The sequence below is a fragment of the Tamandua tetradactyla genome, chromosome X (genome assembly GCF_023851605.1).
Source record: "Tamandua tetradactyla isolate mTamTet1 chromosome X, mTamTet1.pri, whole genome shotgun sequence".
NCBI lineage: Eukaryota > Metazoa > Chordata > Mammalia > Pilosa > Myrmecophagidae > Tamandua > Tamandua tetradactyla.
Genome location: NC_135353.1, coordinates 72,935,534 through 72,960,586, shown reverse-complemented (window position 1 = coordinate 72,960,586; position 25,053 = coordinate 72,935,534). Strand labels below are relative to the sequence as shown.

The 25,053-nt window shown below is 36.9% G+C and overlaps 1 protein-coding gene and 1 non-coding gene across 5 annotated transcripts in view; one reads left to right on the top strand and one right to left on the bottom strand.

The window, feature by feature from the left end:
• Nucleotides 1-24,910, top strand: part of CSTF2 (cleavage stimulation factor subunit 2) — a 42,338-nt gene extending 17,428 nt beyond the window's left edge. For 2 of the 4 annotated variants that reach the window (XM_077145480.1, XM_077145477.1), the window contains exons 8-13: nt 2,526-2,588; nt 13,752-13,893; nt 14,666-14,841; nt 15,113-15,405; nt 19,276-19,386; nt 20,227-20,749. In XM_077145480.1, the coding sequence (XP_077001595.1) occupies nt 2,526-2,588; nt 13,752-13,893; nt 14,666-14,841; nt 15,113-15,405; nt 19,276-19,386; nt 20,227-20,349 (908 nt within the window). In that variant the 3' untranslated portion in view covers nt 20,350-20,749. Of the gene's footprint in view, nt 1-2,525; nt 2,589-13,751; nt 13,894-14,665; nt 14,842-15,112; nt 15,406-19,275; nt 19,387-20,226; nt 20,750-22,060 lie in introns of those variants that run through there. The other 2 variants (XM_077145478.1, XM_077145479.1) reach the window with 2 other exon arrangements.
• LOC143672331 (U6 spliceosomal RNA) lies at nt 19,549-19,656 on the bottom strand. The gene has a single exon (XR_013169789.1). It is a non-coding gene; the product is annotated as a U6 spliceosomal RNA (small nuclear RNA).
• Nucleotides 24,911-25,053: the final 143 nt, after the last annotated feature.

Below are 25,053 nucleotides of genomic sequence, written 5' to 3'. Positions count from 1 at the left end.
TTAAATTTTCTAATGATGTTATCTGTAAGTTTGTAGCATTTATACTTCTGAAGTTATCAAAACTTTACTAAGATTTTTGAGATAGCCTATTCAAAGCTCTGACAATTGATGAAAATGGGGAGAACAACCTAGAAGAAAAGTGGGCAAAAAAATTGTGTGGGTACTTCACAGAAGAGCAAATCCAACCTGCCGATAAAAACAAATGAATTTATAGTCAGGATTAAACATTAAATAACCAAGAAATTTTACTTTACTTGCACCCATCAGACTAGCAAATTTTTCAAAAGAAAGATGACACCTAATACTGGTAGGGAAAGTGAGATGCACTCATACATTACTGGTGGAAATATGAAGTTTTTTGTCCTTTTTAGAAAACAGTCTTGGTTTGCCAGAGCTGCTGTAACAAATACCACACAGTGGGTTGGCTTAAACAACAAGCATTTATTATCTCACAGTTTTGAAAGCAAGAACTCCAAAATCAAGATGTTGGCAAAGTCATGCTTTCTTCCAGGGTCAGTAGTGTTTTGATGATGGGAGTACTTTGTCACATGGCAATCTCTTTCTCCTCTGACTTTTTCTGACTTTGACCAAATTTCTTCTTTTTATAAGGCCTCCAGTCATATGGATTAAGATCTACCTGGATTTGGTTTGGCCACACCTAAATAGAATTTTAGAAGATCCTATTCACAAATGAATCCACACCCTGACTCACTTTAATTTTCAAAGATACTATTTATAAATGGGTTCACACCCACAGGAAGGCACAGAAGATCTGAACATGTCTTTTGTGGGGTACATGATTCAGTCCCTAACAGTCTGTCAATATAAATTAACATTAAAAATTTATATACACTTTGACCCACCAATTCCACCTGGGGGATATAGCCCATACAAATAATAGTGCCGTTATGTAATAATTAAGAAATTGTGCCCGTGATTCTTTTTGCCACTCTTTTCCACAGATCCTAAACCTTTGTGTATATTTTGGTGAGTGGTCTGGATGATTCAGAAAGTTATTGCTAAAAGAGAGCTTTGGGATCATTTAGACCAGTGTTCCTCAATCTTTAGTGTGCATTAGAATTACCTGAAGGGCTGATTAAATCACAGATTGCTGGTTCCCATCCCCACCGACTCTAATTCAGTGCATCTGGGATGGGGCCTGAAAATTTGCAGTTCTAACATGTTCCCAGATGATGCTGATCTGCTCCTTAGGGATTCCACTCTGCGAACCACTGGTTTAGACCAGTTCTATTGTTTACAGATGAGGAAGCCTAGAAATATATTGGTTTGGGCAAAACACTTGCTCAGAATCACAATTTCTTAGTAGCAGAGGCAGGACTAGCACCCAGCTCTTCGGATTCTTAATCCATGACTCTTTGGTACTTGGCATCTTAAATGGAATACAGAAATGTGAAGTATACTTGCTATTTTATGAAAGTATTATTGAACTACAAACAGTTCAGCTTGTCTCTTCTCCTCACTCACACCTATATTGCTCCTTTGTGGAAAAAACCAGACAAGGACTTGGAGTATGTGATTTTTCTTTGTATACCAGTCATTGTACCCTGATCAGTAGAGAGACCAGTGTCTCTTTTCATAGCAGATATTTTGCAGTAACTACTATCCTGAAATGCAATCTTCAGATGATATAACCTACTAAATATAATTTTTAAAAAATCAGTATAAATTAATTTATACTAAAATAAATATTTCTTAACATACAAGTGTTCAGGCACAACTACCCTAGAAAACAAAATGTAGTAGTCAGATACTTGAACCTATACATAGCACCATGAATGCGGAAGCTAAAAAAGTAGACAGGTATGGGTATGTTTTGGCAATTCCAATACCACAAGTGCTGTTAACACTGGGAATGTGAGTTTCCAAAATAGTGAAAACTCTTGGTTAAGTTTTGACAAAACAAATTATAATACCCTTAATTAGTTTTTGCATTTCTGGAAAATTTAGTATATATACTAAAACAATACAAAGAAATCTTTGTGTTTACCAGTCAAACAGACTTAGGTTCTAAGTTCAAATAACTATAAACAGGTTTTCACTTATGTGAATGTTTGGGGAGACATTTAAATGTTGTGGAAGACAAGGTAATTCTTGATTTTACAGGAATGTCCCATACATTGAAGGACATGTAGGATCTTGTCCTGTCCTGACATGATTAAATGTCAGTCATGTACCTACAAGTCATTGTCCCAACCAAAACAGTATATCCACACATTTATGAAATACCCCAGGAACAATACTGCCTCCCATGAGAATCTAGTGGCTAAGTGGCATTGTTTACCTGTGCTACAGAAAAGCTTCCTGCCTAGGTTTTCATAGCCAGTGAGATTTAGTGATTTCATTTAATTCACTTTCAGACACTGAAGCATAAAGTATACTAACAAATCCCATCTTTTGTGTAACTGCATTGTTGAAATGAGCTTTCTTTGTAGACTTCTGCTTGTGTCCAATTTTTTTTTTCACTGTCCTAATTCGTGGCATTTTTCCTGCCCTTTATGTTCTAGGTGGAATGCAGGCCCAGGTTGGAATGCCGGGAAGTGGACCTGTATCCTTGGACCGGGGACAAGGTAAATAAATATTAATGTCTGATTAATATGGACTGGACTTGGTGCCCTCATCTTTTCCTGCGCTGCCCAATTTGGCAGCCACCAATCACATGTAGTTATTTAAATATTAAATTAAAATAAAATAAGAAATTCTGTTCCTCAGCATATTCCAAGTGCTCAGCGGCCACATGTGGCTGATAACTTCCTTACTGTACAGTGCTATTGGTGAGGGCTAGTCTAGGCTTTCTCCCTTGTGATTCAGAGACATCTAAGAATTAATGATAAAGCAATTGAATCCTTTGTTTCTATTTTATTAATACTGCCTTTTCCTGATAGTCTGATGATTCCACTGGCATATTCTCTCTCTCTGGGGATATCTGTTGAATGAGTAAAAAATTTCAGTAATGAGCATATGATTTGTGGCTGGGTATGTATGAAGACTAGATTTTTTTCTTTTTCTTCAACAATGGGAATTTATCAGCTTACGATTTGAGACCAGTCAAGTGTCCAAATCAAGGCATCATCAAGGCGATGCTTTCTTCTCAAAGTTTGGCTGCCAGGATTCCTTGACTCCTCAGCCACATGTCAAGACACTTGGTGGTGTGTCTTGGTCTCTTTCTTCTGTTCTGGGCTCCATTTCAGCTTCCTGCTTTCTGTGGCTTTCTCTCTTTCTCAGTATTCATTCTGTTTGTAAAGGACTCCAGTAATAGAATTAAGACTCATCCTGAATGAGGTAGGTCACATGTTAAGTGAAATAATCTCACCAGTTGGTCCCCAACTACAAATGGATTAAATTTAAGAGCAAGTTTTTCTGGGGTACATAAAGCTTCAATATACACAGCCTTGTATGGATATATATTTTAAAAATATTTTTATTTAGGTATCTTCATGCACCATACAGTCCATCCAGAGCACACAATCAGTGGCTCACAATATCATTACATAGTTGTGTATTCATCACCATAGTCATTTTTAGAACATTTGCATCACTCCAGAAATAGAAAGAAAATGAAAAAACCCATACATCCCATACCCCTTACTTATCCTTCTCATTGACCACTAGTATTGCAATCTACCCAATTTTTTACCCCGTATCCCCCCTACCATTATTTATTCTTTTGTCCTTATTTTTTTACTCATCTTTCCATACCTTGAATAAAGGGAGCATAAGACACAAGGTTTTCACAGTCATACAGTCACATTGTAAAAACTATATAGTTATACAATTTTTTTTCAAGAATCAAGGCTACTGGTATACATTTCAACAATTTCAGGTAGTTTCCACTAGCTACTCCAGTACACCATAAACTAAAAAAGGATATCTATATATTACATAAGAATAACTTCTAGGATTACCTCTCAACTGTTTGAAATCTCTCAGCAACTAAAACTTCATTTTGTATCATTTTACTCTTCCCCCTTTTGGTCTAGAAGGCTTTCTCAATCCCATGGTGCCAGGTCCCAGTTCAAACCTGGAAGTCATGTCCCATGTAGAAGAGTGGGCAGTGAGTTCACCTGTGGAGTTGGCTGAGAGAGAGCGTCCACATCTGAGCAGCAAAAGAGGTTCTCTGGAGATGATTCTGAGGCATAATTATAAGCAGGCTTAGCTTCTCCTTTGCAGGAATAAGTTTCATAGAGGTGAGCCCCAGGGTTGAGGGCTTGGCCTAATAAATTGGTTGTCCCCACTGCTTGCAACAATATTACGAATTCCCAAGGTGGGGAAGTGTAATATTTCCTCCTTTCTCTCCAGTCCCGCAAGGGGAGTTTGCAAATACTTTTTTATTCTCTGCCCATATTACTCTAGGATGTATTGGAATCACATGAACCTGTGTAAACCAACAAGATCTCACTCCCTATTCAAGATTCCATGTAATTATGGTGTTCAAATCTACTAGCCCTACAACTTAAATTAGATATTGTGCTACCTAAAATATTAATTCTGCACCAAAAAAAACATCTATCCCTTTGGTCTCACCCAGAAGTTGAAGTATTAAAATATAGACATATCATCTTTTACCCTGTATTCTGATTTACCTTAGTCCTATCCAGATCAGCTTCATTCATATCTCTAGTTGAGATTTGATCACTTTTTCATCTTTTTTAACAGTTGCTGTATGGGATAATGCTGACTTTCATCCCTTCTGGGCTCTGACTCTGAGTCTTAGGTGTCACACAAATACCAAAATTTCCAGGGAATGAACAGGTGATGCACAAATAGCTCAACATCTCAGAATTTAGAAATAACAATTACAACTCTGAAATAGATATGACTGCTCTAAGAGCTTACAGTCTAGGAACCTGTACAATAGGCCTTAAACCTAATAACCTGTGCTCTCAATTTCAGTTCTCTGAGTTTGTATATTATAGTTGGTCCATATGAATGAGACATGATAATGTTTATCTTTTTTTTAATATTTTTATTGTAAATAACAAACATACAAATATTCTTGACATGGTTACATTCAGTGGCCCACAATATCATCACATAGTTGTGTGTTCATCACCATGTTCATTTTTTTGAACATTTGCATCTCTCCAGCAAAAGAAATAAAAAAAGAAAAAAGAAAGAACTCATCCATGCCATACCCCTACCCCTCCCTCTGATTGACCACTAGTATTTCAATCAACTCAATTTATTTCAACCTTTGTTCCCTCTATTAATTCTTTGTTTCTTATCTGTATTTTTTACTCATCTGTCCATACCGTAGATAAAAGGATAATCAGACACAAGGTTTTCACAATCACACAGTCATGTTGCAAAAGCTATATCATTATAAAATCATCTTCAAGAAAGATGGCTACTGGAACACAGCTCTGCAGTTTCAGGTATTTCCCTCTGGCTACTCTAATACATCATAAACTAAAAAGAGGATTCTATATAATGCATAAGAGTGACCTCCAGGACACCCTTTCCACTCTGCTTGAAATATCTCAGCCACTGACACTTCATTTTGTCTCATTTTGCTCTTTCCTCTTTTGGTCCAGAAGGTTTTCTCAGTCCCTTGATGCTGAGTCCCAGCTTATCCCATGATTTCTGTCCCACATTGCCAGGGAGGTTTACATCCCTGGGAGTCATGTCCCATATATAGGGGACAGGGCAGTGAGTTCACTTGCCATGTGGGCTGAGAGAGAGAGAGGGCATATCTGAGCAATAAAAGAGGTTCTCTGGGGGTGACTCTTCAGCCTAATTTTATGTAGGCTTTGCCTATCCTTTGCAGGGATAAGTTTCATGGGGGCAAACCCCAAGATTGAGGGCTCGGCCTATTGATTTGTTGTCCCCACTGCTTCCAAGAATATCAGGAATTCTTCAAATGGGGAAGTTGAGTTTTTCCCCTTTCTCCCCATTCCCCCAAGGGGACTTTGCAAATACTTCTTTATTCACTGTTCATATCACTCTGGGATTTATTGGGGCATCACACTCACCTGGACAAACCAACAAACTCTCATGCCATCTTCAAGGTTCCATGTACTTACGGTGTTCAATTAAATGTCCATATAAGTTAAATTAGGAAATGTACTAGTCAAAATATAAATTTAGCACCAAATAAACAATTCTTGCTTTAGTCTCACACAGAAGTTGAAGTTTTAAAATATGAATGACCATCTATTTTCAACACCCTGCAATATTGACATTCCTTTGTTCTTCCTCATGCAAATACATTTTTTAATTTGTACATTTAGTCACTATCATTGTACACTCTAGGCATTCCTAAATTATACCATCTCAGTCTTTATCGTCTGTCTTTCCTTCTGGTTTCATATGTGCCCCCAGCCCTTCTCCCTGTATCATTCTCACATTCAGCTTCATTCAGTGTACTTAAATTATTATGCTACCATCAGGTAGTATTGTGCTATCCATTTCTGAATTTTTACAGTCAATCCTGTTTGTACAGTCTGTATCCCTTCAACACCAATTACCCAATCTCTACACTATTTCTATCTCCTATAATAACTTGTGTTCTTAACTAAAATTCTCCAAGTTCACTCATTAATGTTAGTTTATATCAGTGAGACCATACAATATTTGTCCTTTTGTTTCTGGCTAATTTCATTCGATGTAACATCTTCAGGATCCATTTACGTTGTTACGTGCTTCATGAATTTATTCTTTCTTACAGCTGTGTAATATTCCATTGTGTGTGTGTGTGTGTGTGTGTGTGTGTGTGTGTGTGTGTGTATATATATATATATATATATATATATATATATATACCACAGCTTGCTTAGCCACTCATCTGTTGATGGACATTTGGGCTGTTTCCATCTGTGGCAATTGTAATTACTGCTGCTATAAACATTGGTGTGCTAATGTCTGTTTTTTATCCTTGCCTTCATGTCCTCTGAATAGATACCTAGCAATGGTATTGCTGTATCATATGGCAATTCTATACTTAGCTTCCTGAGGAACTGCCAAACTGCCTTTCACAGCTATTATACCATTTTACATTCCCATCAACAGTGGATAATTGTACCTCTTTCTCCACATTTTCTCCAGCACTTGTCATTTTCTTTTTTTTTATAATGGCCATTCTAGTGGGAATATTTGTCTTTTTGTTTCTGTCATTTCATTCAACATACTGTCCTCAAGTTTCATTCACCGAGTTGCATGCCTCACAACTTCATACTTTCTTACAGCTGTGAAGACTAGATTTAAGCCCCAGAGAAAACATAAGTTTTCTTATGGGATCATAAGTCTATAAAGTGTACTTGATAATGTCTCTTGTACTGTGACAGTAACTCTGTATACAACAGCAGCAGTTGCTTCAAAATCTCTGCCTTATCTCTCCATGTTACTGGAATTTTTTTTGGAATTTGAAGGAAAAGAAAATGTAGTGGCTCACTTGAAAATAATATTAGTAGGAGAGAGGGTGAGAAAAGAGAAGATACTAACAATAATCCCTTTAATCTTCATAAACAACCATGTAAGTTAGGTAGCTACACCTCAATTTTACAGGTAAAGAGGTGGAAGCTCAGAATTTAAGTTACTTGCTCAAGGGGACAAGTAATATCTGATTACTGTGGACTGGACTTGATGGTCTCGTCTTTTCTTCCTACTACTAAAAGACAGAACTAAGATTCAGAAGTCTGACTTCAAAGCCTTTCTCCTTTCTTCCACTCTGTACTGCCACTGTTACCTTCCAAAAATATTCTTCAGTATTTTCTACTCATATTGATTGGGTCCTGTGATGAGAAAAGTCTACCCTGGGCAAGCATAGAGAAGCGTAACTTTCTTCTTCTTAGCATATGGCTCATAAGAGAAACCCATTTTTAAAAAAGCAAAATGTTAAGCTGTAGGCCTTTTGTATGGCTTGTATGCTAGGATTGCTTGCTAAAGTGACAGAATTAATTATTTCTGCACAGCTGGCTGATAGCAGGACAAGCTCCTAACCAGATAACTCATCTTTTCTCTAAGCAGTCTGTGCTTTTGTGCTGTCACACCCTGCCCTGCCCCAGCCACTATCAGTAGATCATGTGTGTACCCCAAAGTATTTTTGCATTAGTTGGAAGGGATTAGATTTCAGTCATACTTTTACTTTTCCACAGGCTGTCAATCTAATAGCAGCTTTAACTATTTACTACATACTTCCACAAGATGTCTTCTTTCCTGTTATAGTAATCTTTACCTTTCTAGTGAAGGAAATGCCTCAGGTTTTGAAAGTATACCAAGGATGTCTTCATGAAAAGATAAAATGAGGTAGGTTTTCCTTTATAGTTTTTCTTCAGTACTCAACAGAACAAGCAAATACTTTTAATTTATACCTAGTTTATCTTAACTTTTCCTGGAATCCATACTTCTTTTGCACATTTGGAGTGATTAAAAGAACCAGTAAGATATTTGAGAAGATAATTTGTCTTGCTTTCTGCCACCTGTATTTACTATTTGAGCCCTTGTCATCTCATTAGTCTCTGCTGTTGTCATGAGATTTGTTTATTATCAGACTTCCCTTGGCAGAGTATTTCTTCTCTTTCTTCTTCTAAATTTCTTTCACTGCACACCCCCATTTGATTTGTTTTTGTCCTTCTTAAGCCTTTTATTTTGATAGAATTTCAGACATACAGGACAGCTGCAAAAATACGAACTCCATACAGAGACTCCAACATACCCCCTACCCTGATGCCCATATCCACCAACTTTTAACAGTTTGCCATATTTGCTGTATCATTCTATCTATCCATACATCTGTCTGTCATCCCATCCGTCTTAATTATCCATCTACCCATTTCTCTGTTTTTTGAACATTTGAAAGTGGGTTGCACCTATCATACATCTTGAACCCTTAATACTTCCACGTACGTTTCCTAAGAAGAAGGATTACTTATGTAATCACCTTATGTTCAGTTATCAAGTTTAAGAAAATTAACATTGATACAAAGCCTACAGTCAGAATTCCAATTTTTTCATTTGTCTAAATATTGACCTTTTGAGATTTTTCTCCTCCATTATTAGATCCCATCAAGAATCACATTATTGTATTTAATTGTCATTTGTTGTTCTTTGTCATAAATTCTTTTTAATTGTGTAAACTTATATACAACATATATCTTCCCATCCTTCCCATCCCAAATCTTCCCAAGCATACCATTCAGTGGGATTTATCACATTCACAATGTTGCAGTACCCTTACCACTATGGTACCATTAATAGAACTTTCCCTTCACCCCAAACAGAAACCCTACACCCATTTTGCATTAAAGCCCCATTGCCCCTGCCCCCTGCTGTTAGTAACCAGTATTTTACTTACTGCCTCTGTGAGTTTTTATAGGCTCTGATATTTTCTTTATTGTTACAATGGGGCTTAAACTTAACATCCTAATTCTCTTACAAGCTTGTTTGCTTTGATGCCAACTTAACTTCAATAACATACACAAATTATGTTCCTGTATCCCTCTATCCCACCACTTTTGTGTAGTTCTTGTCACAAATTACATATTTATATGAGTCCAAAACCATTGATTTCTTGTTATGTATTTACCTTTTAGATCCTGTAGGAAGTAAAAAGTGACGCTATAAACCAAAAATACAGTAATACTGGTATTTATATTTATCCATGTCATTATCTTTACCAGAGACGTTTATATCTTCGTGTGGCTTTGATAAATTTTCTAGTATCTTTTCCATTCATCCTGTGGAATTATCTTTAGCATTTCTTGTAGGGCTTGTCTACAAGCCCATCAACCTTTCTTTATCTGGGAATGTCTTAATCTCGTCCGCATTTTTTTTAACTTTTTTTATTGTATAGTATAACATATATACAAAGCAAAGAAATAAAAATGTAATAGTTTTCAAAGCACTCTTCAAAAAGTGGTTACAGGATAGATCCCAGAGTTTGTCAGGGGCTACCACACAATCCTCTCATATTTTTCCTTCTAGCTGCTCCACAATATAGGAGGCTAGAGGGCTTAAATACTTTTTTTATCATCACAATTGATTTTTTTCCTTTGTTTTTTAGTGAACAATAACATATATACAAAAAAACTACAAATTTCCAAGCACAGCACCACAGTTAGTTGTAGAACATATTTCAGACTTTGACATGAGTTATGATTTCACAATTTTAGGTTTTTACTTCTAGCTGCTCTAAAATACTGGAGACTAAAGGAGATATCAATTTAATGATTCAGCATTCATATTCATTTGTTAAGTCCAATCTTCTATGTATAATTCCACCATCACCTTTGATCTTTCCAAACCTATCATTGGGGTTGTTTGGGCTATGGCAATTCTAAATTTTTGATATTGGAAGGGTCTGTCACTAATATGGTGTAGGGAGATGGAACTTTCTGATGTTCTGGAGAGGCTGGGCTAGGTTTCAGGACTTACCTGGACCAGGGACCCATCTGGAGATTGTAGGTTTCTGGCAAGTTACTCTAGTGCCTGGAACCCTTGTGGAATCTTATGAGTTGCCCTAGGTGTTCTTTAGGATTGGCTGGAATGGTCCTGGTTGGGGGTTGGTAGGTTATGATAGATAGCAAGGTCTACTGACACTTGCATAAAAGCAACCACTAGAGTAGCCTCTCGACTCTATTTGAACTCTCTCTGCCACTGATACTTTATTAATTATACTTCTTTCCCCCCATTTGGTGGGGATGTAATTGCCCACATTTTTGAAAGACAATTTTGCTAGATATAGAATTCTTAGCTGTCAATTTTTTCCCTTCAGCACTTTAAATATGTCACTCTACTGCTTTTTTGACTCCCTGGTTTCCAATGAGAGATCAGCACTTAATCTTTTTTTTTTTTTTTTACATGGGCAGGCACCGGGAAACGAACCCGGGTCCTCTGGCATGGCACGCAAGCATTCTTGCCTGCTGAGCCACTGTGGCCCGCCCCAGCACTTAATCTTATCGAGGTTCCCCTATGTGTGATACATTGCTTCCTTCTTTCAGCTTTCAGAATTCTCTATGTTTGGTGTTGGACAGTTTAATTACGTTGCAGTATGTATTTATTTGAATTTATCCTGTTTGGAGTTATTGAGTTTCTTGGATGTATATATATATATTTCTTTCAATTTGGGAAGTTTTCAGCCATTATTTCTTTTAATATTCCCTTTACCCCTTTCTCTCCCCACAGTGCTTTTATTAGTATACCTCATGGTGTTCTGCAGATTCTTCAGGAGCTGTTCATTTTTCTTCATTCTGTCTTCTTTCTGCTTCTCAGATGGAACGATTTCAATTTTCTTATCTTTAAGTTTACTGATTCTTATTTCTGCCAGCTTCAATCTGCTGTTGAACCCCTCTAGGGAATTTTTAATTTCTCTTTCTGTGGGCTTCAACTCTGGTTCCTTTTCACAATTTCTATCTCTTCATTGATATACTCTTTATGTTCCTCTCTTATTTTCTTAATGATCTTTAATTTTTGCCCATGTTTTCCATTATTTTTTAAGTATATTTAAGACCGTTTTTTTTTTTAAGCCTTTGTCTTTCTATGTCCCAGGTCTGGTCCTCTTTGTTGATTGCTAATGCTTTACTCTCCGTTGTTTGGATTGTCACTTCCTATTTCTTTGTATGTTTTAGGATCTTTTTTTGAAACCTGTACATTTTGATATTTGAGTGTGCTGTTGCTGGAATTTATAGTCTGGGATGTCTGTTCCTTAAGCTTGTATCCAGCCAGTGTTATGGTAGAGATTTCTTTGAATGCCAGGAGCTAATAATAAAAGGAAAAAAATGTCTTCCCCAGTTTTTGCACATTAGCCTGTGGAAGTGCTCTCCTTCAGCATTTAGCCATACAGTGAATTTGGAGAAGAGCTCTAAAGTCTTCCCTGGTCCTTTCGGCACGTGCAACTTGTCTTGAGCATGCACCTGTAGCCCTGGGAATTCCCTATTTACACAGATACTAATATCCCTTATTCCCTAGGAAACAGCATCTCCTCACAGTCTCAGGCACTACACTCTGTGTACCAAGGCCAGCAATCCCTTGCCCCAGGTTGTCACAACTTGATTACTCTCCTATAGCATTCTGTAGGAGACCTCTGAGACCTGCCTTCTATGCACAGGGCAAGTCCTGGAATGGTAAACCCCTGGCAACTGTCATGATTCAGTCTTTCAGGCTGCCACCAGACTGATTGGCCCAGGCATACATGATCTCAGTATGCACACAAGGGCTACTCTATTCCTTCCAGAGCCAAGATGAGGAGCCTACATGGGAGCACAGGCTTGCCCCATTCCAAAATGTTCAGGGGATGGGGATAGGTGGGCCAACAAGGGAACCAGAAAAATCTACCATTTTTAAGATGCCTTTTTCTTGATTTGACACCTGCCCTATTACTGTAATCTGTTAACCATTTTCTGGAACTTTGAGAAAGATGTTTCTGCCAGTTCTTGCTGGTTGTTCAAAGCTTCTGGGGCAGGGCACAGAGCCCTGGAGTGTCTCACTCCATCAACCTGAAAGTTTTTCCCAATCTTTTCATATGTTCCAATAACATCTCTTGGGGCCTTTTCTCCATTATTAATCCAGTCCAGGTTGATATTTCTTTAACAGAAGACGTTTTTGTGCTTTAAGATATGGCAAAAATAGTTCTTCCTTGCTTTTGTTACGGCCTCTCTAGAATAAATCTTGCCTTCCAAATTCAGTGCACTTTCATGTTTCATTTATGAAATAATTTAAGTAGAGATTCAATGCAATCCTTTTGTGTTTTTCTTTTGTTGTTGTTTATTTAATGACATCATAAGGAGATTTAGGGGAAAACATAGTAGTAGTAGAGGTGAAAATTGGAAAATGGCTAGTATTTCTATACAAGTAAATCAGTGGCCTACAGATTTTACCTTGGTATGCTGTCTCGTTGAATTGGAATTGTGTTTCAGATACCCAAAGGAGCTAGGTTCATTCGTTAAGGAATATTCTGTAGCCTGGACAAGCTCTTGACTTTTTAACTTGTATGTGTGAATCTTGTCTCTGTATGTGTATGTTTCTGCATGTGCTTGCAAGCCATTTTAAGCATCTGCCCTTTCTTCTTTTGAACTTACTGCTCACCTAGGAACCCTACAGCACTCGCCCGTGGGACCTGCTGGGCCTGCATCAATTGAGCGAGTTCAAGGTACCCATTGTATCTGTAGGTTTCATTTTGCTTGTGGTGTTCAGGGTGGGACGTTGAGAGGAAAAGAGCTGCTTGGCAGTCATCCTCACGTTCAGAACCCAAAAGTGTAGTGTTTGGGGGTTTTGCTTTTTAGTTTTTTTTTTTCCTGTTGGGGCCACAAGCCTAAGATTGACCTCTTCACACAGGGCAGAGAACATGGATGATATGGGCATCTGTCCGAGGCTGTACTCCCTCCCTACTGGTGTCAGGAGGCTTGGATGGAATAGCAGTCTGTAAGGAGACAGCGGGTTCTTGCAGAGACATGGCAGTGTTCATATATGCCAAGACCCTACCTATCTTTCATGACTTTGGTCCTTGAACTAAGATTGATTATAAGGAAAACCAAGAGTGTAACTTTCTGCAGGTTGCAGTGCTAGTCTTTAACAGGTTGCTACCCAGCTTGCTCTTTATAAAATTCCATCCATACCTCTCTGATATGATACAGATTCTGCCTACACCCTGCTTCTGTCTTGAGCTGCAAGAGGATTCTACTGGTGAGGTTTCACCCACTCCAAGGTGTCTAAATTATGTTGTCAGTGGTATATAGAATCATTTCTGGTTTCTTTAGATGTCTTTCACAGCAGTAACTCCTTGTTTGTTTCTCTGTCAGTACCGATGCAAGATCCGAGAGCAGCGATGCAGCGTGGACCCTTGCCTGCCACTGTTCCAACTCCACGAGGTCTGTTAGGAGATGCTCCAAATGACCCACGTGGTGGCACTTTACTTACTGTAACTGGAGAGGTAGAGCCTAGGTAAGTACTAACATAGAAGGAAAAGATTTGAGAAATTAGAATTTTCCCTTATTTTGAGAATAAAGACTTTCAGTACCCGTTGTACCTGTATGCCTACTTCAAAAGATAAATAAATATTCGTGGCCTCTGTCCAAGACTAAGCACTTCTCCTACGATTGAACTTCATAGTCAAGTATGTCATTTTGAGCTAATAGTGACTATTAGATCTTCAGAAATCAGAAATTCTAGCACAGATACCCCAATGGGGAAAGCTTGTATTGCTTAGTGGTGTTAGTAATAATATAATAATAATAATAACTGACATTAAGGAGTACTTATGTGTCTCTGACTCTGCTCTAAGTACTGTATTTAGATCATCTCATTAAATCTACCCAACACTATTATGAAGTAGGTGTACCATTATTAATCCCATGGAGATGAAGAAACTGAAGCATAGTGAAGTTAAGTAAATGTGCCGAAGATCACACAGCTCGTGAGCCTACATTTAAACCGATTAATCATTATTCTGTATTGCCTCATAGATTATTATAACAGATATCCATTAATTTCTCCCTAATTATGAGTGCTCCAACCAAATAATTAAATTCTAGAATATGTGTATTTTTTGCTCTATAGCTTTTCTTCACCTTGTTTGGTTTTATTCTCATGTTAGCATTTGTAGACTGATGTTTGCCTCAGTCTTTGTCTGGTTTTTACTTACTGTTCCCCTGGTTTACTAATTTTTTGTTGTTATTTTGTTCTGTTTTAAAATATAATATTTCTCTATTTCTAGAGGTTACATAGGACCACCCCATCAGGGTCCACCCATGCACCATGTCCCTGGCCATGACAGCCGTGGCCCACCCCCACATGAGATGAGAGGAGGACCATTAGCAGAGCCCAGACCTCTAATGGCAGAGCCAAGAGGACCCATGCTAGAACAAAGGGGTCCACCCTTGGATGGCAGAGGTAAGGGAAGAACACATCACAAGGTTTACTGGTAGTTGTAAGCTGGTAATGTACCTGGCAGTCTTAGGCTCTAATCTGAGATAAAGAATGCTGGAGAAACAGGTTGGAAAGCATTTTTAAGATTTATCTGCAAATCTGAGAAACTGGAGAAGAGAAAGCAGTCTCGTGTTTGAGAGGAGATAAGACTAAAGGAATAAATTTATATCTTTCTTTCTTGGTTGTTTTTACAGTAAGTAGCTATACAGTAGTTTTCTTACAACTTTCTCTATAGCTGGTAGAGATCCCCGAGGAATAGATGCACGAGGGATGGAGGCACGAGCCATGGAGGCAAGAGGATTAGATGCCAGAGGATTGGAGGCCCGTGCAATGGAAGCCCGTGCAATGGAGGCCCGTGCAATGGAAGCCCGTGCGATGGAGGCCCGTGCAATGGAGGTCAGAGGGATGGAGGCCAGAGGCATGGATACAAGGGGCCCAGTCCCTGGCCCTAGAGGTCCTATGCCTAGTGGAATCCAGGGTCCTGGTCCAATGAACATGGGGGCAGTTGGCCCCCAAGGATCAAGACAGGTATGTAAAATACTCATTTTTAGCTTCTATATGAAGTCTTAATCTATCCAGTATCTGATTATTACTGCTTTCTGATATCAGCTTTTTCTCAGCTTGTTAAAAGGGAAGATTAGGATTTCCCTTCCCTTATTTCTGTCCCTTAGGGTAATGATTTTCTGGCTGCCAGAAGAGCAACCTTGTCCCACAATTTCAGTAGGTATTCCATTCAGAACAGAGGCTCTGAAAATTTAGGGGTTAGACAGTACTATTGTTGGGGATGCAAATCAACATCACATATGAGGGTTTTTCAAAGTAGACTTGCCTGGATCTCACCACAGACCTAACTCCCAGAACCTCCATCAGTAAGATTTGGGGATGGTTAGTTTACAACCTCCCCCCACAACACACACACACACACACACACACACACACATATTTCTAGTGTACCACCTTAATTAAGAACCACTGGATTAGAACATGTGAAGAGCTATGCATGGTCATTTAGCCAACTCAAGTGTGTAAAACCCTGTGTTAGTTTAGTTTCCTCATAGCCTAAGCAAACAGTGGAATATGAAATGGATTTTACTAATGCTTATCTTAAAAGCTATAGAGTTGAATTCTTGTCTTCTTTTCTTTCTCTTCATTTGGCTTTCTTCAGCTGTGTGGATGAGGCTGTTTATACTGTTATTGTCTATGTGTTGTCATCTCTTCCCTCTTTCCCGTAATTGTCTGTGGGGAAATGGTGTGTGTATATATATATATATATATATATATATATATCCTCCATGAGTTTTTCATTTCCCTCTAGCCCCTTCACCTTCCTTTTTTCTATATGTGTCTTCATCTGTGTACTTTTGTCTTACTTCCCTCTTCCATATGTTTACATGTCTTTCTCCCCTTGTGTGTCTGTGTGTGTGTGTGTTTATGTCTACATGCACATGTATAGGTATATGAGTGTAAGAGAGAAAATGATTGATTGAACGTCAGAGCTGGAATGGACCATAGCAATCATCCAATTCCCTCATATTTATAGGTTTGGAAACGGAGAACCAAGGACTCAGGTGACTTATCCAAGTTCATACAGCTAAAAAGTGGCAAAGCGAGGAATAGAGCCACTATTTTTCCATTGTACTACTCTGTCCTGTTATTTGCATCTTTATGTGTGTGTGTATATATATATATATATATATATATATATATATATATATATATATCCATCACCCCATCTTTAATATAAATATTTTATTAAATATATTTCTGTTTTTTAAAAACAGAAATTTAAAAAATTATAATATATTTATAATATAAATATTATTTATATTTAATATAAATCTATATTAAAATAAAATAATATTTTATTTTATATTTAATATAAAAATATGAATATTTTTTTGATATGTGTAGAATAAAACTATCCTCTATTGTTTTTCAGGTTTTTTTTAAATTACTTGCGGGCCTTGATTTTATTATACCCTTTATAATTAGTAAGCTCATAATAAAAATGATTCTTTATTCATTAAACAAATATTTATTGAGTACCTGTTATGTACCCGGCATAGAGTTAGTGTGAACAGTAGATTAAGGCAGTGTGAACAACATTAACTCCCTGCCCTCATAGAGCTTTTATTCTAGTGGGTACATAGACAACAAGCAAGTAACTACATAACATGCAGATCTGTCATTGCTTATGTAATTCCGTTGATAATTCTGTGGATAAAGACATTGAAAATAATGATTGGAAGAACATTTCTGGACAATGTCTTACTCCTTTATCTTTGCTAATGCTTGAACTCATTCCTCTGTAATAGTAGGTTTATATAGTTTTCATTAGTAGATTCTACGAAGCCAATTAGATCTGAGGCAAAGAAGAAAAAAATATATCTTTAAACCTTAAAAAAATTTTTTGGATTGTTGATATATTCATTTGTATGTATGATATATTCACTCAGATATAAAAGCTGTACGTTAAGAATTTTGCTTTCTCCTTGTCTCTCCCCTGTTCCCTCCTTTAACAACTAAAGATAATTGTTTTTATTAGATTTTTATGTATCTGTCCAGAAAATATGAATCTGTGTTCTTATTTTCCCCCTTTCACTGTTCTGCCCTTTGGTTTTTTACTTAACAATATATCCTTAATTCATAATTTTAAGTCAGATTTTAAGATTGACTCCATTCCAACCACTTGGAAACTAATTAGTAAAAGGCTTATTATTCCAGTGTTATTATATAATTTATCATCCCAACAAGGACACCTTTGAAAGTGAAAGAGGGTGCTGTCAATAGTTACTCTAGGATGAACTATATGGTATGTGATGATATCTCAATAAAAAATATTAAAATTATTAAAAAAGAACTAGTTATTCTGGGGCAAAAACATAAACTGTACTAGTCTTTCAGAAACCAGAATGTATAGTTACTCTATTACTTTTCTGCTTAGAACAGGCACTCCTGAAAACTTTAAATCTCCATTATTGAATGATTAGATCACATTACAACTCAAATTGGGATTAGCTAAAACTTAAAAACATTTATGCTCATAGGTGTTTCAGATCCATCACAGGTCAAGATTCTGAATGGTCTCTGGATTCAGTATTGATAAAGAACAGGAAGTAATGACATTCTAGCAATCTGTAAGCTGTACTGATGCTTCATTTATCCAATGTCTTTGGGAAAAAAATCAACACACATTAGTGAATATTGCAGATAATGGAAATGTTTGACCAAGTTTTTAAACAATTTTAACAAAAAATAATTTATAAAGTGTACTGTACAATTTATAAACTGTACTTCCTTCCCTTCTTAACAGGATACAAAAAATGATTTTAACCTTTTTGACTACTCAAGGTCATCATTAAATATGTTACTGTATATGTTATAACATAAATCATCGTTATCTCCTGTTTTGGTTTCTGGGTCTCCTTCCTTCATTGTCAGGCCATCACCTGACTCTTCACATAGCTGTCATGGTATCTGTTCATAATAGTTGTTTATCCCTCATTTATTTTGTGCTTTGCTGCTTCTAATCTGCTGGGGCAGCAGGTAATAAGTTTGTTAACAATTTATGCTTTATTAACAACATATGCTCCGGGTGAATGCCTGAGTGTGAATAAAACTGTAGCATAGGGCCCTTTGAACAATTATTCTAGGTACTCAGAGGCCTTTTCCTTTGTTTCTAGTAGACTTCCAAAAGGCTGAACTCACTGAAGATCTTAAATACTGATTAGTATGATGTGAATGCACTTTGTTCTCAGGTCAATCATATTTTTTAAATGCACTAGAGTCGGTCATATTTCCTGGTCTGTATTTAGCAGAAAGCATTTGCTGTCTTTTCTCTATGAAAAAATATGAAAAGCAAATGAAGCAAGTATTGGGCTAATAGCTCTTTTCCCCAGAGGCCTTCCCATCCTTTCTGCCCCTTCTGACATGATCATCTTTGCCTTGTGGGATAGGGCCCTTTGGGATGAACTACCTATGTCTGATTGAAGTAGAGGTAGGTGGTGTCCCTATGAATTCCCCAGTGGACCAACATAATTCTCTCTAGAACAATTGGCTTTCATTGAGCAGTAGTTTCCAAGGTGCTCTCAATTTTCCGTGTGCTGATTTGGCTGAATTTTGCTTGACTGGGTGGTATCCAGTGTGCTATGTAATATTTGTTGATGATGCTGGAGCTATTGTAAGCAAGCGTATGTAACTTGCTAAATAATCTCTGGCTAAACCCTGCCTTCTGCCATTGCTAACGGTAGAAAGTGATCTTCAGAGTCATTAATTAATTTATTTTTTTACTCATATCCATCTACAGACCATAGTTTTTCATAGTGCTAGCACAGAGTTTTGGCTACCCATATGTCAGAAGTTCACAAAATCTCTCATCATCTCTCTTTGTGCACATAGGTCCCAGTCATGCAAGGAGCAGGCATGCAAGCAGCTAGCATACAGGGTGGAGGCCAGCCTGGTGGCTTTAGTCCTGGGCAGAATCAAGTCACTCCACAGGATCATGAGAAGGTAAGCAACACTGACTGCCTCTGTATGCACAAATCTAGCCTTTGTGATTCTTGTTTTCACAGCTACCACGTGAAGGTCCTGGATCCCTCAAGTCCCTTTGGAGATGATGTTTACTCCAATTTAGAATTCTTTTATCACCTTGTTACCTGAAAGTTTGTGGGCCTGTTCCTACAATTCTTCATGAATTTATGTGTCATCCTTACAACAGAGGCCTTGCTATTCTTTTCTGTATCGTCCCAATTTTAGTGTATGTGCTGCTGAAATGAGCACAAGGTCTTATCGTTCTTAAGTGGATATAAATGGCAGCTTATTTTCCATTTCAGACGTGTTTGCCCTCAGCAGTTTTTTGTTCTTGTTGTTTTTTATTACTATTTTTTTTATGCATCCCATATTGACCCAAAAAATCCCTTTCTTCCTCCCCTTTCTAACCTTATATGAGAAAACAATAACAGACTTCCTCCTGGTGTGTTTTATTGGGGTTTGTATTTGACCATTGTGAGGAACTCATTTCTGATGGGAACATTTGTAAAAAGAAGAGACGTTCAAAAACTGAAGACTTCTTAGGTTCACGGATACCATGTTAGTCTGTAGGAACTTTTGGGCTCACAGAGATGTCTGTTTTGAATATTATCCAGGTTGATTTGATTTATACTTGTTCTCATTGTGCCTTTTCTCACGAGCTTCTTTTTGCCTGCTGTTTTATGTGTGTGAATTATCCTCCTTCCTTTCCCCATTTTGCTTCATATCCCCCTATAGTACCTTTTTGGGCAATAGCTGATACTGTTTTTTGTTTTTGAAGTTGTCATCATTGAAACTCTTACCTTTTTTTCCTCTGCACAGGCTGCTTTGATTATGCAGGTTCTTCAACTGACTGCCGATCAGATTGCCATGCTGCCTCCTGAGCAAAGGCAGAGTATCCTGATCTTAAAGGAACAAATACAGAAATCCACTGGAGCACCTTGAGAGGTGAACAGATAAAGTCACACCAGAGTAGGACAAGTTTCTCATGCATTTTGGATATATACTTTCAACCTTAACCAACAAGATTCTTCTCTAACGCCCTCAGTCCTCTTAGCTAGACTCACTTTCCCTTGGCTATAGACCATTTTTTCAGTTGTTTTGTTTGTTGTAATATTTCCTTAGCCATCTTTCTTGAGACAAAAGTAATATGATCATTTTAACAAAATTAGTCGAATACAGAAACAAAGAAAGTTAAAATCTTTCCTTCTTCAGTTTCATTCCTCAGATGTAGTTTGGTGTATATCCTCCAGAACTAGTTATGTTATTTTTGTTCCAAATTTTCCTATCCAAATGGAGAAAATGCAAAGGGTTTCAATAAAATATATAAATATTTTAATTTCCAGTATTTGTTTTATATTTGAATATTTTGATGTTAAACTATTACAATACATAATTTGGAGATTGTTGTTCACTGCTACCCTTTCTTGCTTATCAGGCAGATGAAAAGGATCCAGATAACCTGCCTCATAAGTAGTCAGCCTGCCTCATAAGTAATCATGGGTCCTAACTTGGTTATGTATATATTGGTGCTTGTTTTTAAAAATTTTTCCCCTAACGTCTTTGTCTTTCAAGAACAGTTCTGTTTTCTAAAAACAGTTTAAAATTCACATTGTTCCAATATCAGCTGGAATATCACATTTGAATTTCTACTCCTCCCCCATTCATAAGAACACCCATCCATATGTTATCATATAATAATGAACTCATTTACACTAATTAGCAGTCTAATAAATATATCATAATTTAAAATATTATGTGTACATATTTGTAAATGTCTAAACATCCAAATTGTAAATGTGCATCATGTCTGTATTTATACTTTAAGTGACTGAACTGTAATGGGAATCTGTCATAGATGACATGGTAGTATTTTAGGTATGAATAGTACCTTTTATTCCAGATAGTCCAAGGTTTCTGCTTTCTATTTCAGACTACCTATCTGAAAAGCACAGACTACCTATCATATTCAGAGTACGGACTACCTATCATATTCAGAGCAATAGATAAACTATTCCCCTCCCTTTCTTTTTCTAATTTATTTGTGCTAAGGAATGCATCCCTATAATGTGAGAACATTATTGTGTTTGGATAGTGGAGGTAGAAATATTTCTGAAGGTTCCTTCATTATGTATTCTTGCTTATATCTAATTTCAAAGCCTTACATGTAAAGCATAAGCAGTATTTTCTGTTTATTTGTTTTTTACCTTTTGAGATAATTATAGACTCACAGAAAGTTACACAAATAGCATAAGGAGCCTCATGTACCCTTCCTTTACCAAGCTTCCCCCAGTGGTGTGACATCTTAAATATTTCTAGTACAATATCAAAACCAGGAAATTGACATTGATATATTACTATTAACAAGACCATAGACCTTATTCAATTTTCACCATTTTTTTAAACCTGCATTCTTTTGTGTGTGTCTCTGTGTTTCCATGCAGTTTTATGTGGGCAAGGTTTTGATTGCTTTGGGAATACAAGAGGAGACGCAAAAACTAGTGTCTAGTTTCAGACACTAGAAATCTGTCCCTGGTGATTTATAGTGATCTTATATATATCCTCCCTCCCCCAACCTTCTTATTTTTTTCCTGATGCTTGGGAAAGAAGATTTTGTCTCCACTTCTAATGGCTTTCTCCCAACTTTTTCTTACAGGTTTTTAAAAATACCTGGCAACAAATCTGTAAAATAATTCAATAATTTTTTTTGAAATATTGAAAAAGATGACTTCTACACCATAACCTTCAAATGACTCAAATTGCTGCCAGGTGGAGGACTCCCATCATTTCTCTCCAAACAAAATCAGTTTATTTCTCTTGTCTTAATTTGTATATTTTCTGTGCCCTGAAATAAACTTGGAACACAATTTCAGTATACTGCAAATTGATATACATGATCTTTTTGCTTGTAAAAAGCTGAAGACCAAGGGTAAAACCTTAGATGTGTCCCTTACCAGAGTATTATACTGTAATGTTATATTGTCATAGCTCTGTTTTTACTTTTAAGTTATCTGTTCATTCTTCTTGATGAACATATTTGAGAAATTCTCCGTAGCAGTGTTTTCTAGAATTTAGTTTTTGTTTATTTTGCTTCCAACAGGAATAGCAAGGCATTGCTCATTGAGAACTCTCTAGAACTTCTTTCTGAATCTACTGGGAGAAAATAGCAAGTGCTTAGAACTGTAAAATGGTCAGAAGGCCAACAAAGAAAATTACCTAGTAGAGCAGTGTGCTTAGTTATAGAAAGATCCAAATATCAAAAGGTATTTTTATATCAGTAGCAGATCTATTCACATGCATTTTTCAGAGTTAAGGCAAAGATGTTGTGTCAGCACTAGTTTGAGTGTGTGTCAACATCATAAGAGACTGTTACCATTTACTTGTCTGTTCTAAAACTCTTCAGTCTGGGTAGTCAGCTTTAAAATTTTTTAAAAGTTTAAAGTTAAAGGTCATGATATTCACATATTAAAAATTGAACTGAACAGAGTGGGCCATCGTCGCTCAGCAGGCAGAATTCTCACCTGCCATGCCAGAGACCCGGGCTTGATTCCTGGTGCCTGTCCATGTAAAAGAAAAAAAAATTAAACTGAATAGAAAGCAGATGAAAAAATACATTTCATCCTATCTTCTAGGTAATCACTAATCTACAGCTTTACCCTATAATTAAATTTATTCTGATAAAATATAGCAGACCTAAACTTCTACATTTTTCTAATTTATTTTGAGAGGACCAAATGTAGAGCACACGCAGATTACCTACCCAGATAGGTCTGCCCCATCTGCTTCTTTGCAAATAGGTATGAATATTTCCTATATATTCCTATATACCTATGGCCTTCCAGCCTAGTACTCTTTCTGTCTCTCATAGTGGCATTAAGGGGGAACATGGTTTCTCTCCATCAGGCCAACCTCAAGATGTTAAGAGTTGCCTGAACCATTAGCCAAGTTCTACTGAAACTACTCTTGAGCCTATTTTTATTCCTAGAATCCTAATCCCTAGGTTAGGATTACAGTCAGATGAATTAAAAGCCTAATATAGGCTTACAGAATGTAATAGCATATTGCTTACATGTCAAGCAAAAGAATGTAAAGATAATCAACTTCATGAGAGACATTGAAATTGAGGGATTTTCTCCTCTAATATGTAAACATTTATAACAAATATTTGTTCAATAAGATACTTCATGTAACCTAGGAAGAAAAACTTGCTCAACAGTGAGGGGTTAGCTTACAGGGCATCTGCTCATCCTGAATTCAGGTTTGGGTGTTGATTATGAATAGAATTTATTATCATTACCTTTTCTGCCTACTTCAGTGGATATTCAGGCCTTGATATGTTGATTTTGGCCACAGTCATATCTGGAAGTGTCAATATGTGTAGACATTGAGCTCAATAGTGGAGTCTTTCTTATCAGGAATTCCTAAACTTCAAGGGAATGATGAGGTTCCAAATCAAGGTCATTGAAGAACAAATTGTCATTTGTTCAGCAGTTGCCTAATAGGAATTATGTCTTCAAGGTCCATTGTGTACTTTCCTACGGCGTTATTAAATAATGCAGATGGCTGAAATCTGAGCAAACAAATTGGCAACAGCAGTGGTATCCCAATCTAACCCAATGGAAACACCCATCAGTGCTTTTTACTTTTGTCCAATTAATAAACTAAACACAATTAACTAACATGAGTTTATGACCTACCTTTATTGTGTCCAGACTAGTGGCATCTCCTTTAAGCCACATAGGTTTCTGGATAATGAGAAATAGCCATTTGTTCATTGGTCACTTAAGGGTAGAGAAATAGGTGCTATAATGCTAATTCAGTAGAAATATCCTTAGAGATCTGTAGAGTTAAATTGTCTTTGGGCACAATAAATGGTAGATGCCACCCCCTACCCCCTTTTAGGACCCTAGTCTTTTCTCCCAGTTGATTCACTATGACAACCAATATCCCAGAGCATGTTTGGCCACTGTAGACCAAGGTTGGATAGATAGAATAAATAAAAAGCATTGTGATGGGGGAAAGAAGGCATTTTGCTTATGCCATTGGGGGAATGATTCCTTCATAAATAGGAGCCAGAAAGTATCATAATTCTAAATTCTTTATGTTTAAAACAACTAGACATGAATAACTCCCCCCCCATAGATAGGTAATTAAAGAGCCCCATTTGACTAAATAAGACATTGTAAGATAGAGTTCACATTTCACAATTATTTCCAGCATAACAATACACACTAATGGTGGTATAAACAAATCACATACTTTCAAGGTTTTCTTTCCCGAATGGAGAACCCAGAAAAAACAAAGGACTTTGAGCAAAGAAGACAATCCTTCGTTTTTTAACAAGCAAAGAAAATGTTCACACTGGGTAAGACCATGTTTAAAATACCAGTAAGAATGTACATTAGTTGGTGTTATATGGGGATGCAGTTCTTGGTAATTATGTTCATTGTTTTATTATTTATGTGTATTATTATGTTTTATCATTAAATATTCAATAAATTTTTATTTAAAAAGTCACCCTACTTAGAAATCTTCTGTGAGGGTGGGAGGAAGATTATGAACCAAAGTCAAGAATATGAACTCTTGGAATCAGCAGAATCACTTGGGGTTAAATTGTATAACTGTCAACCACCAAAGCTCCGCTATCAG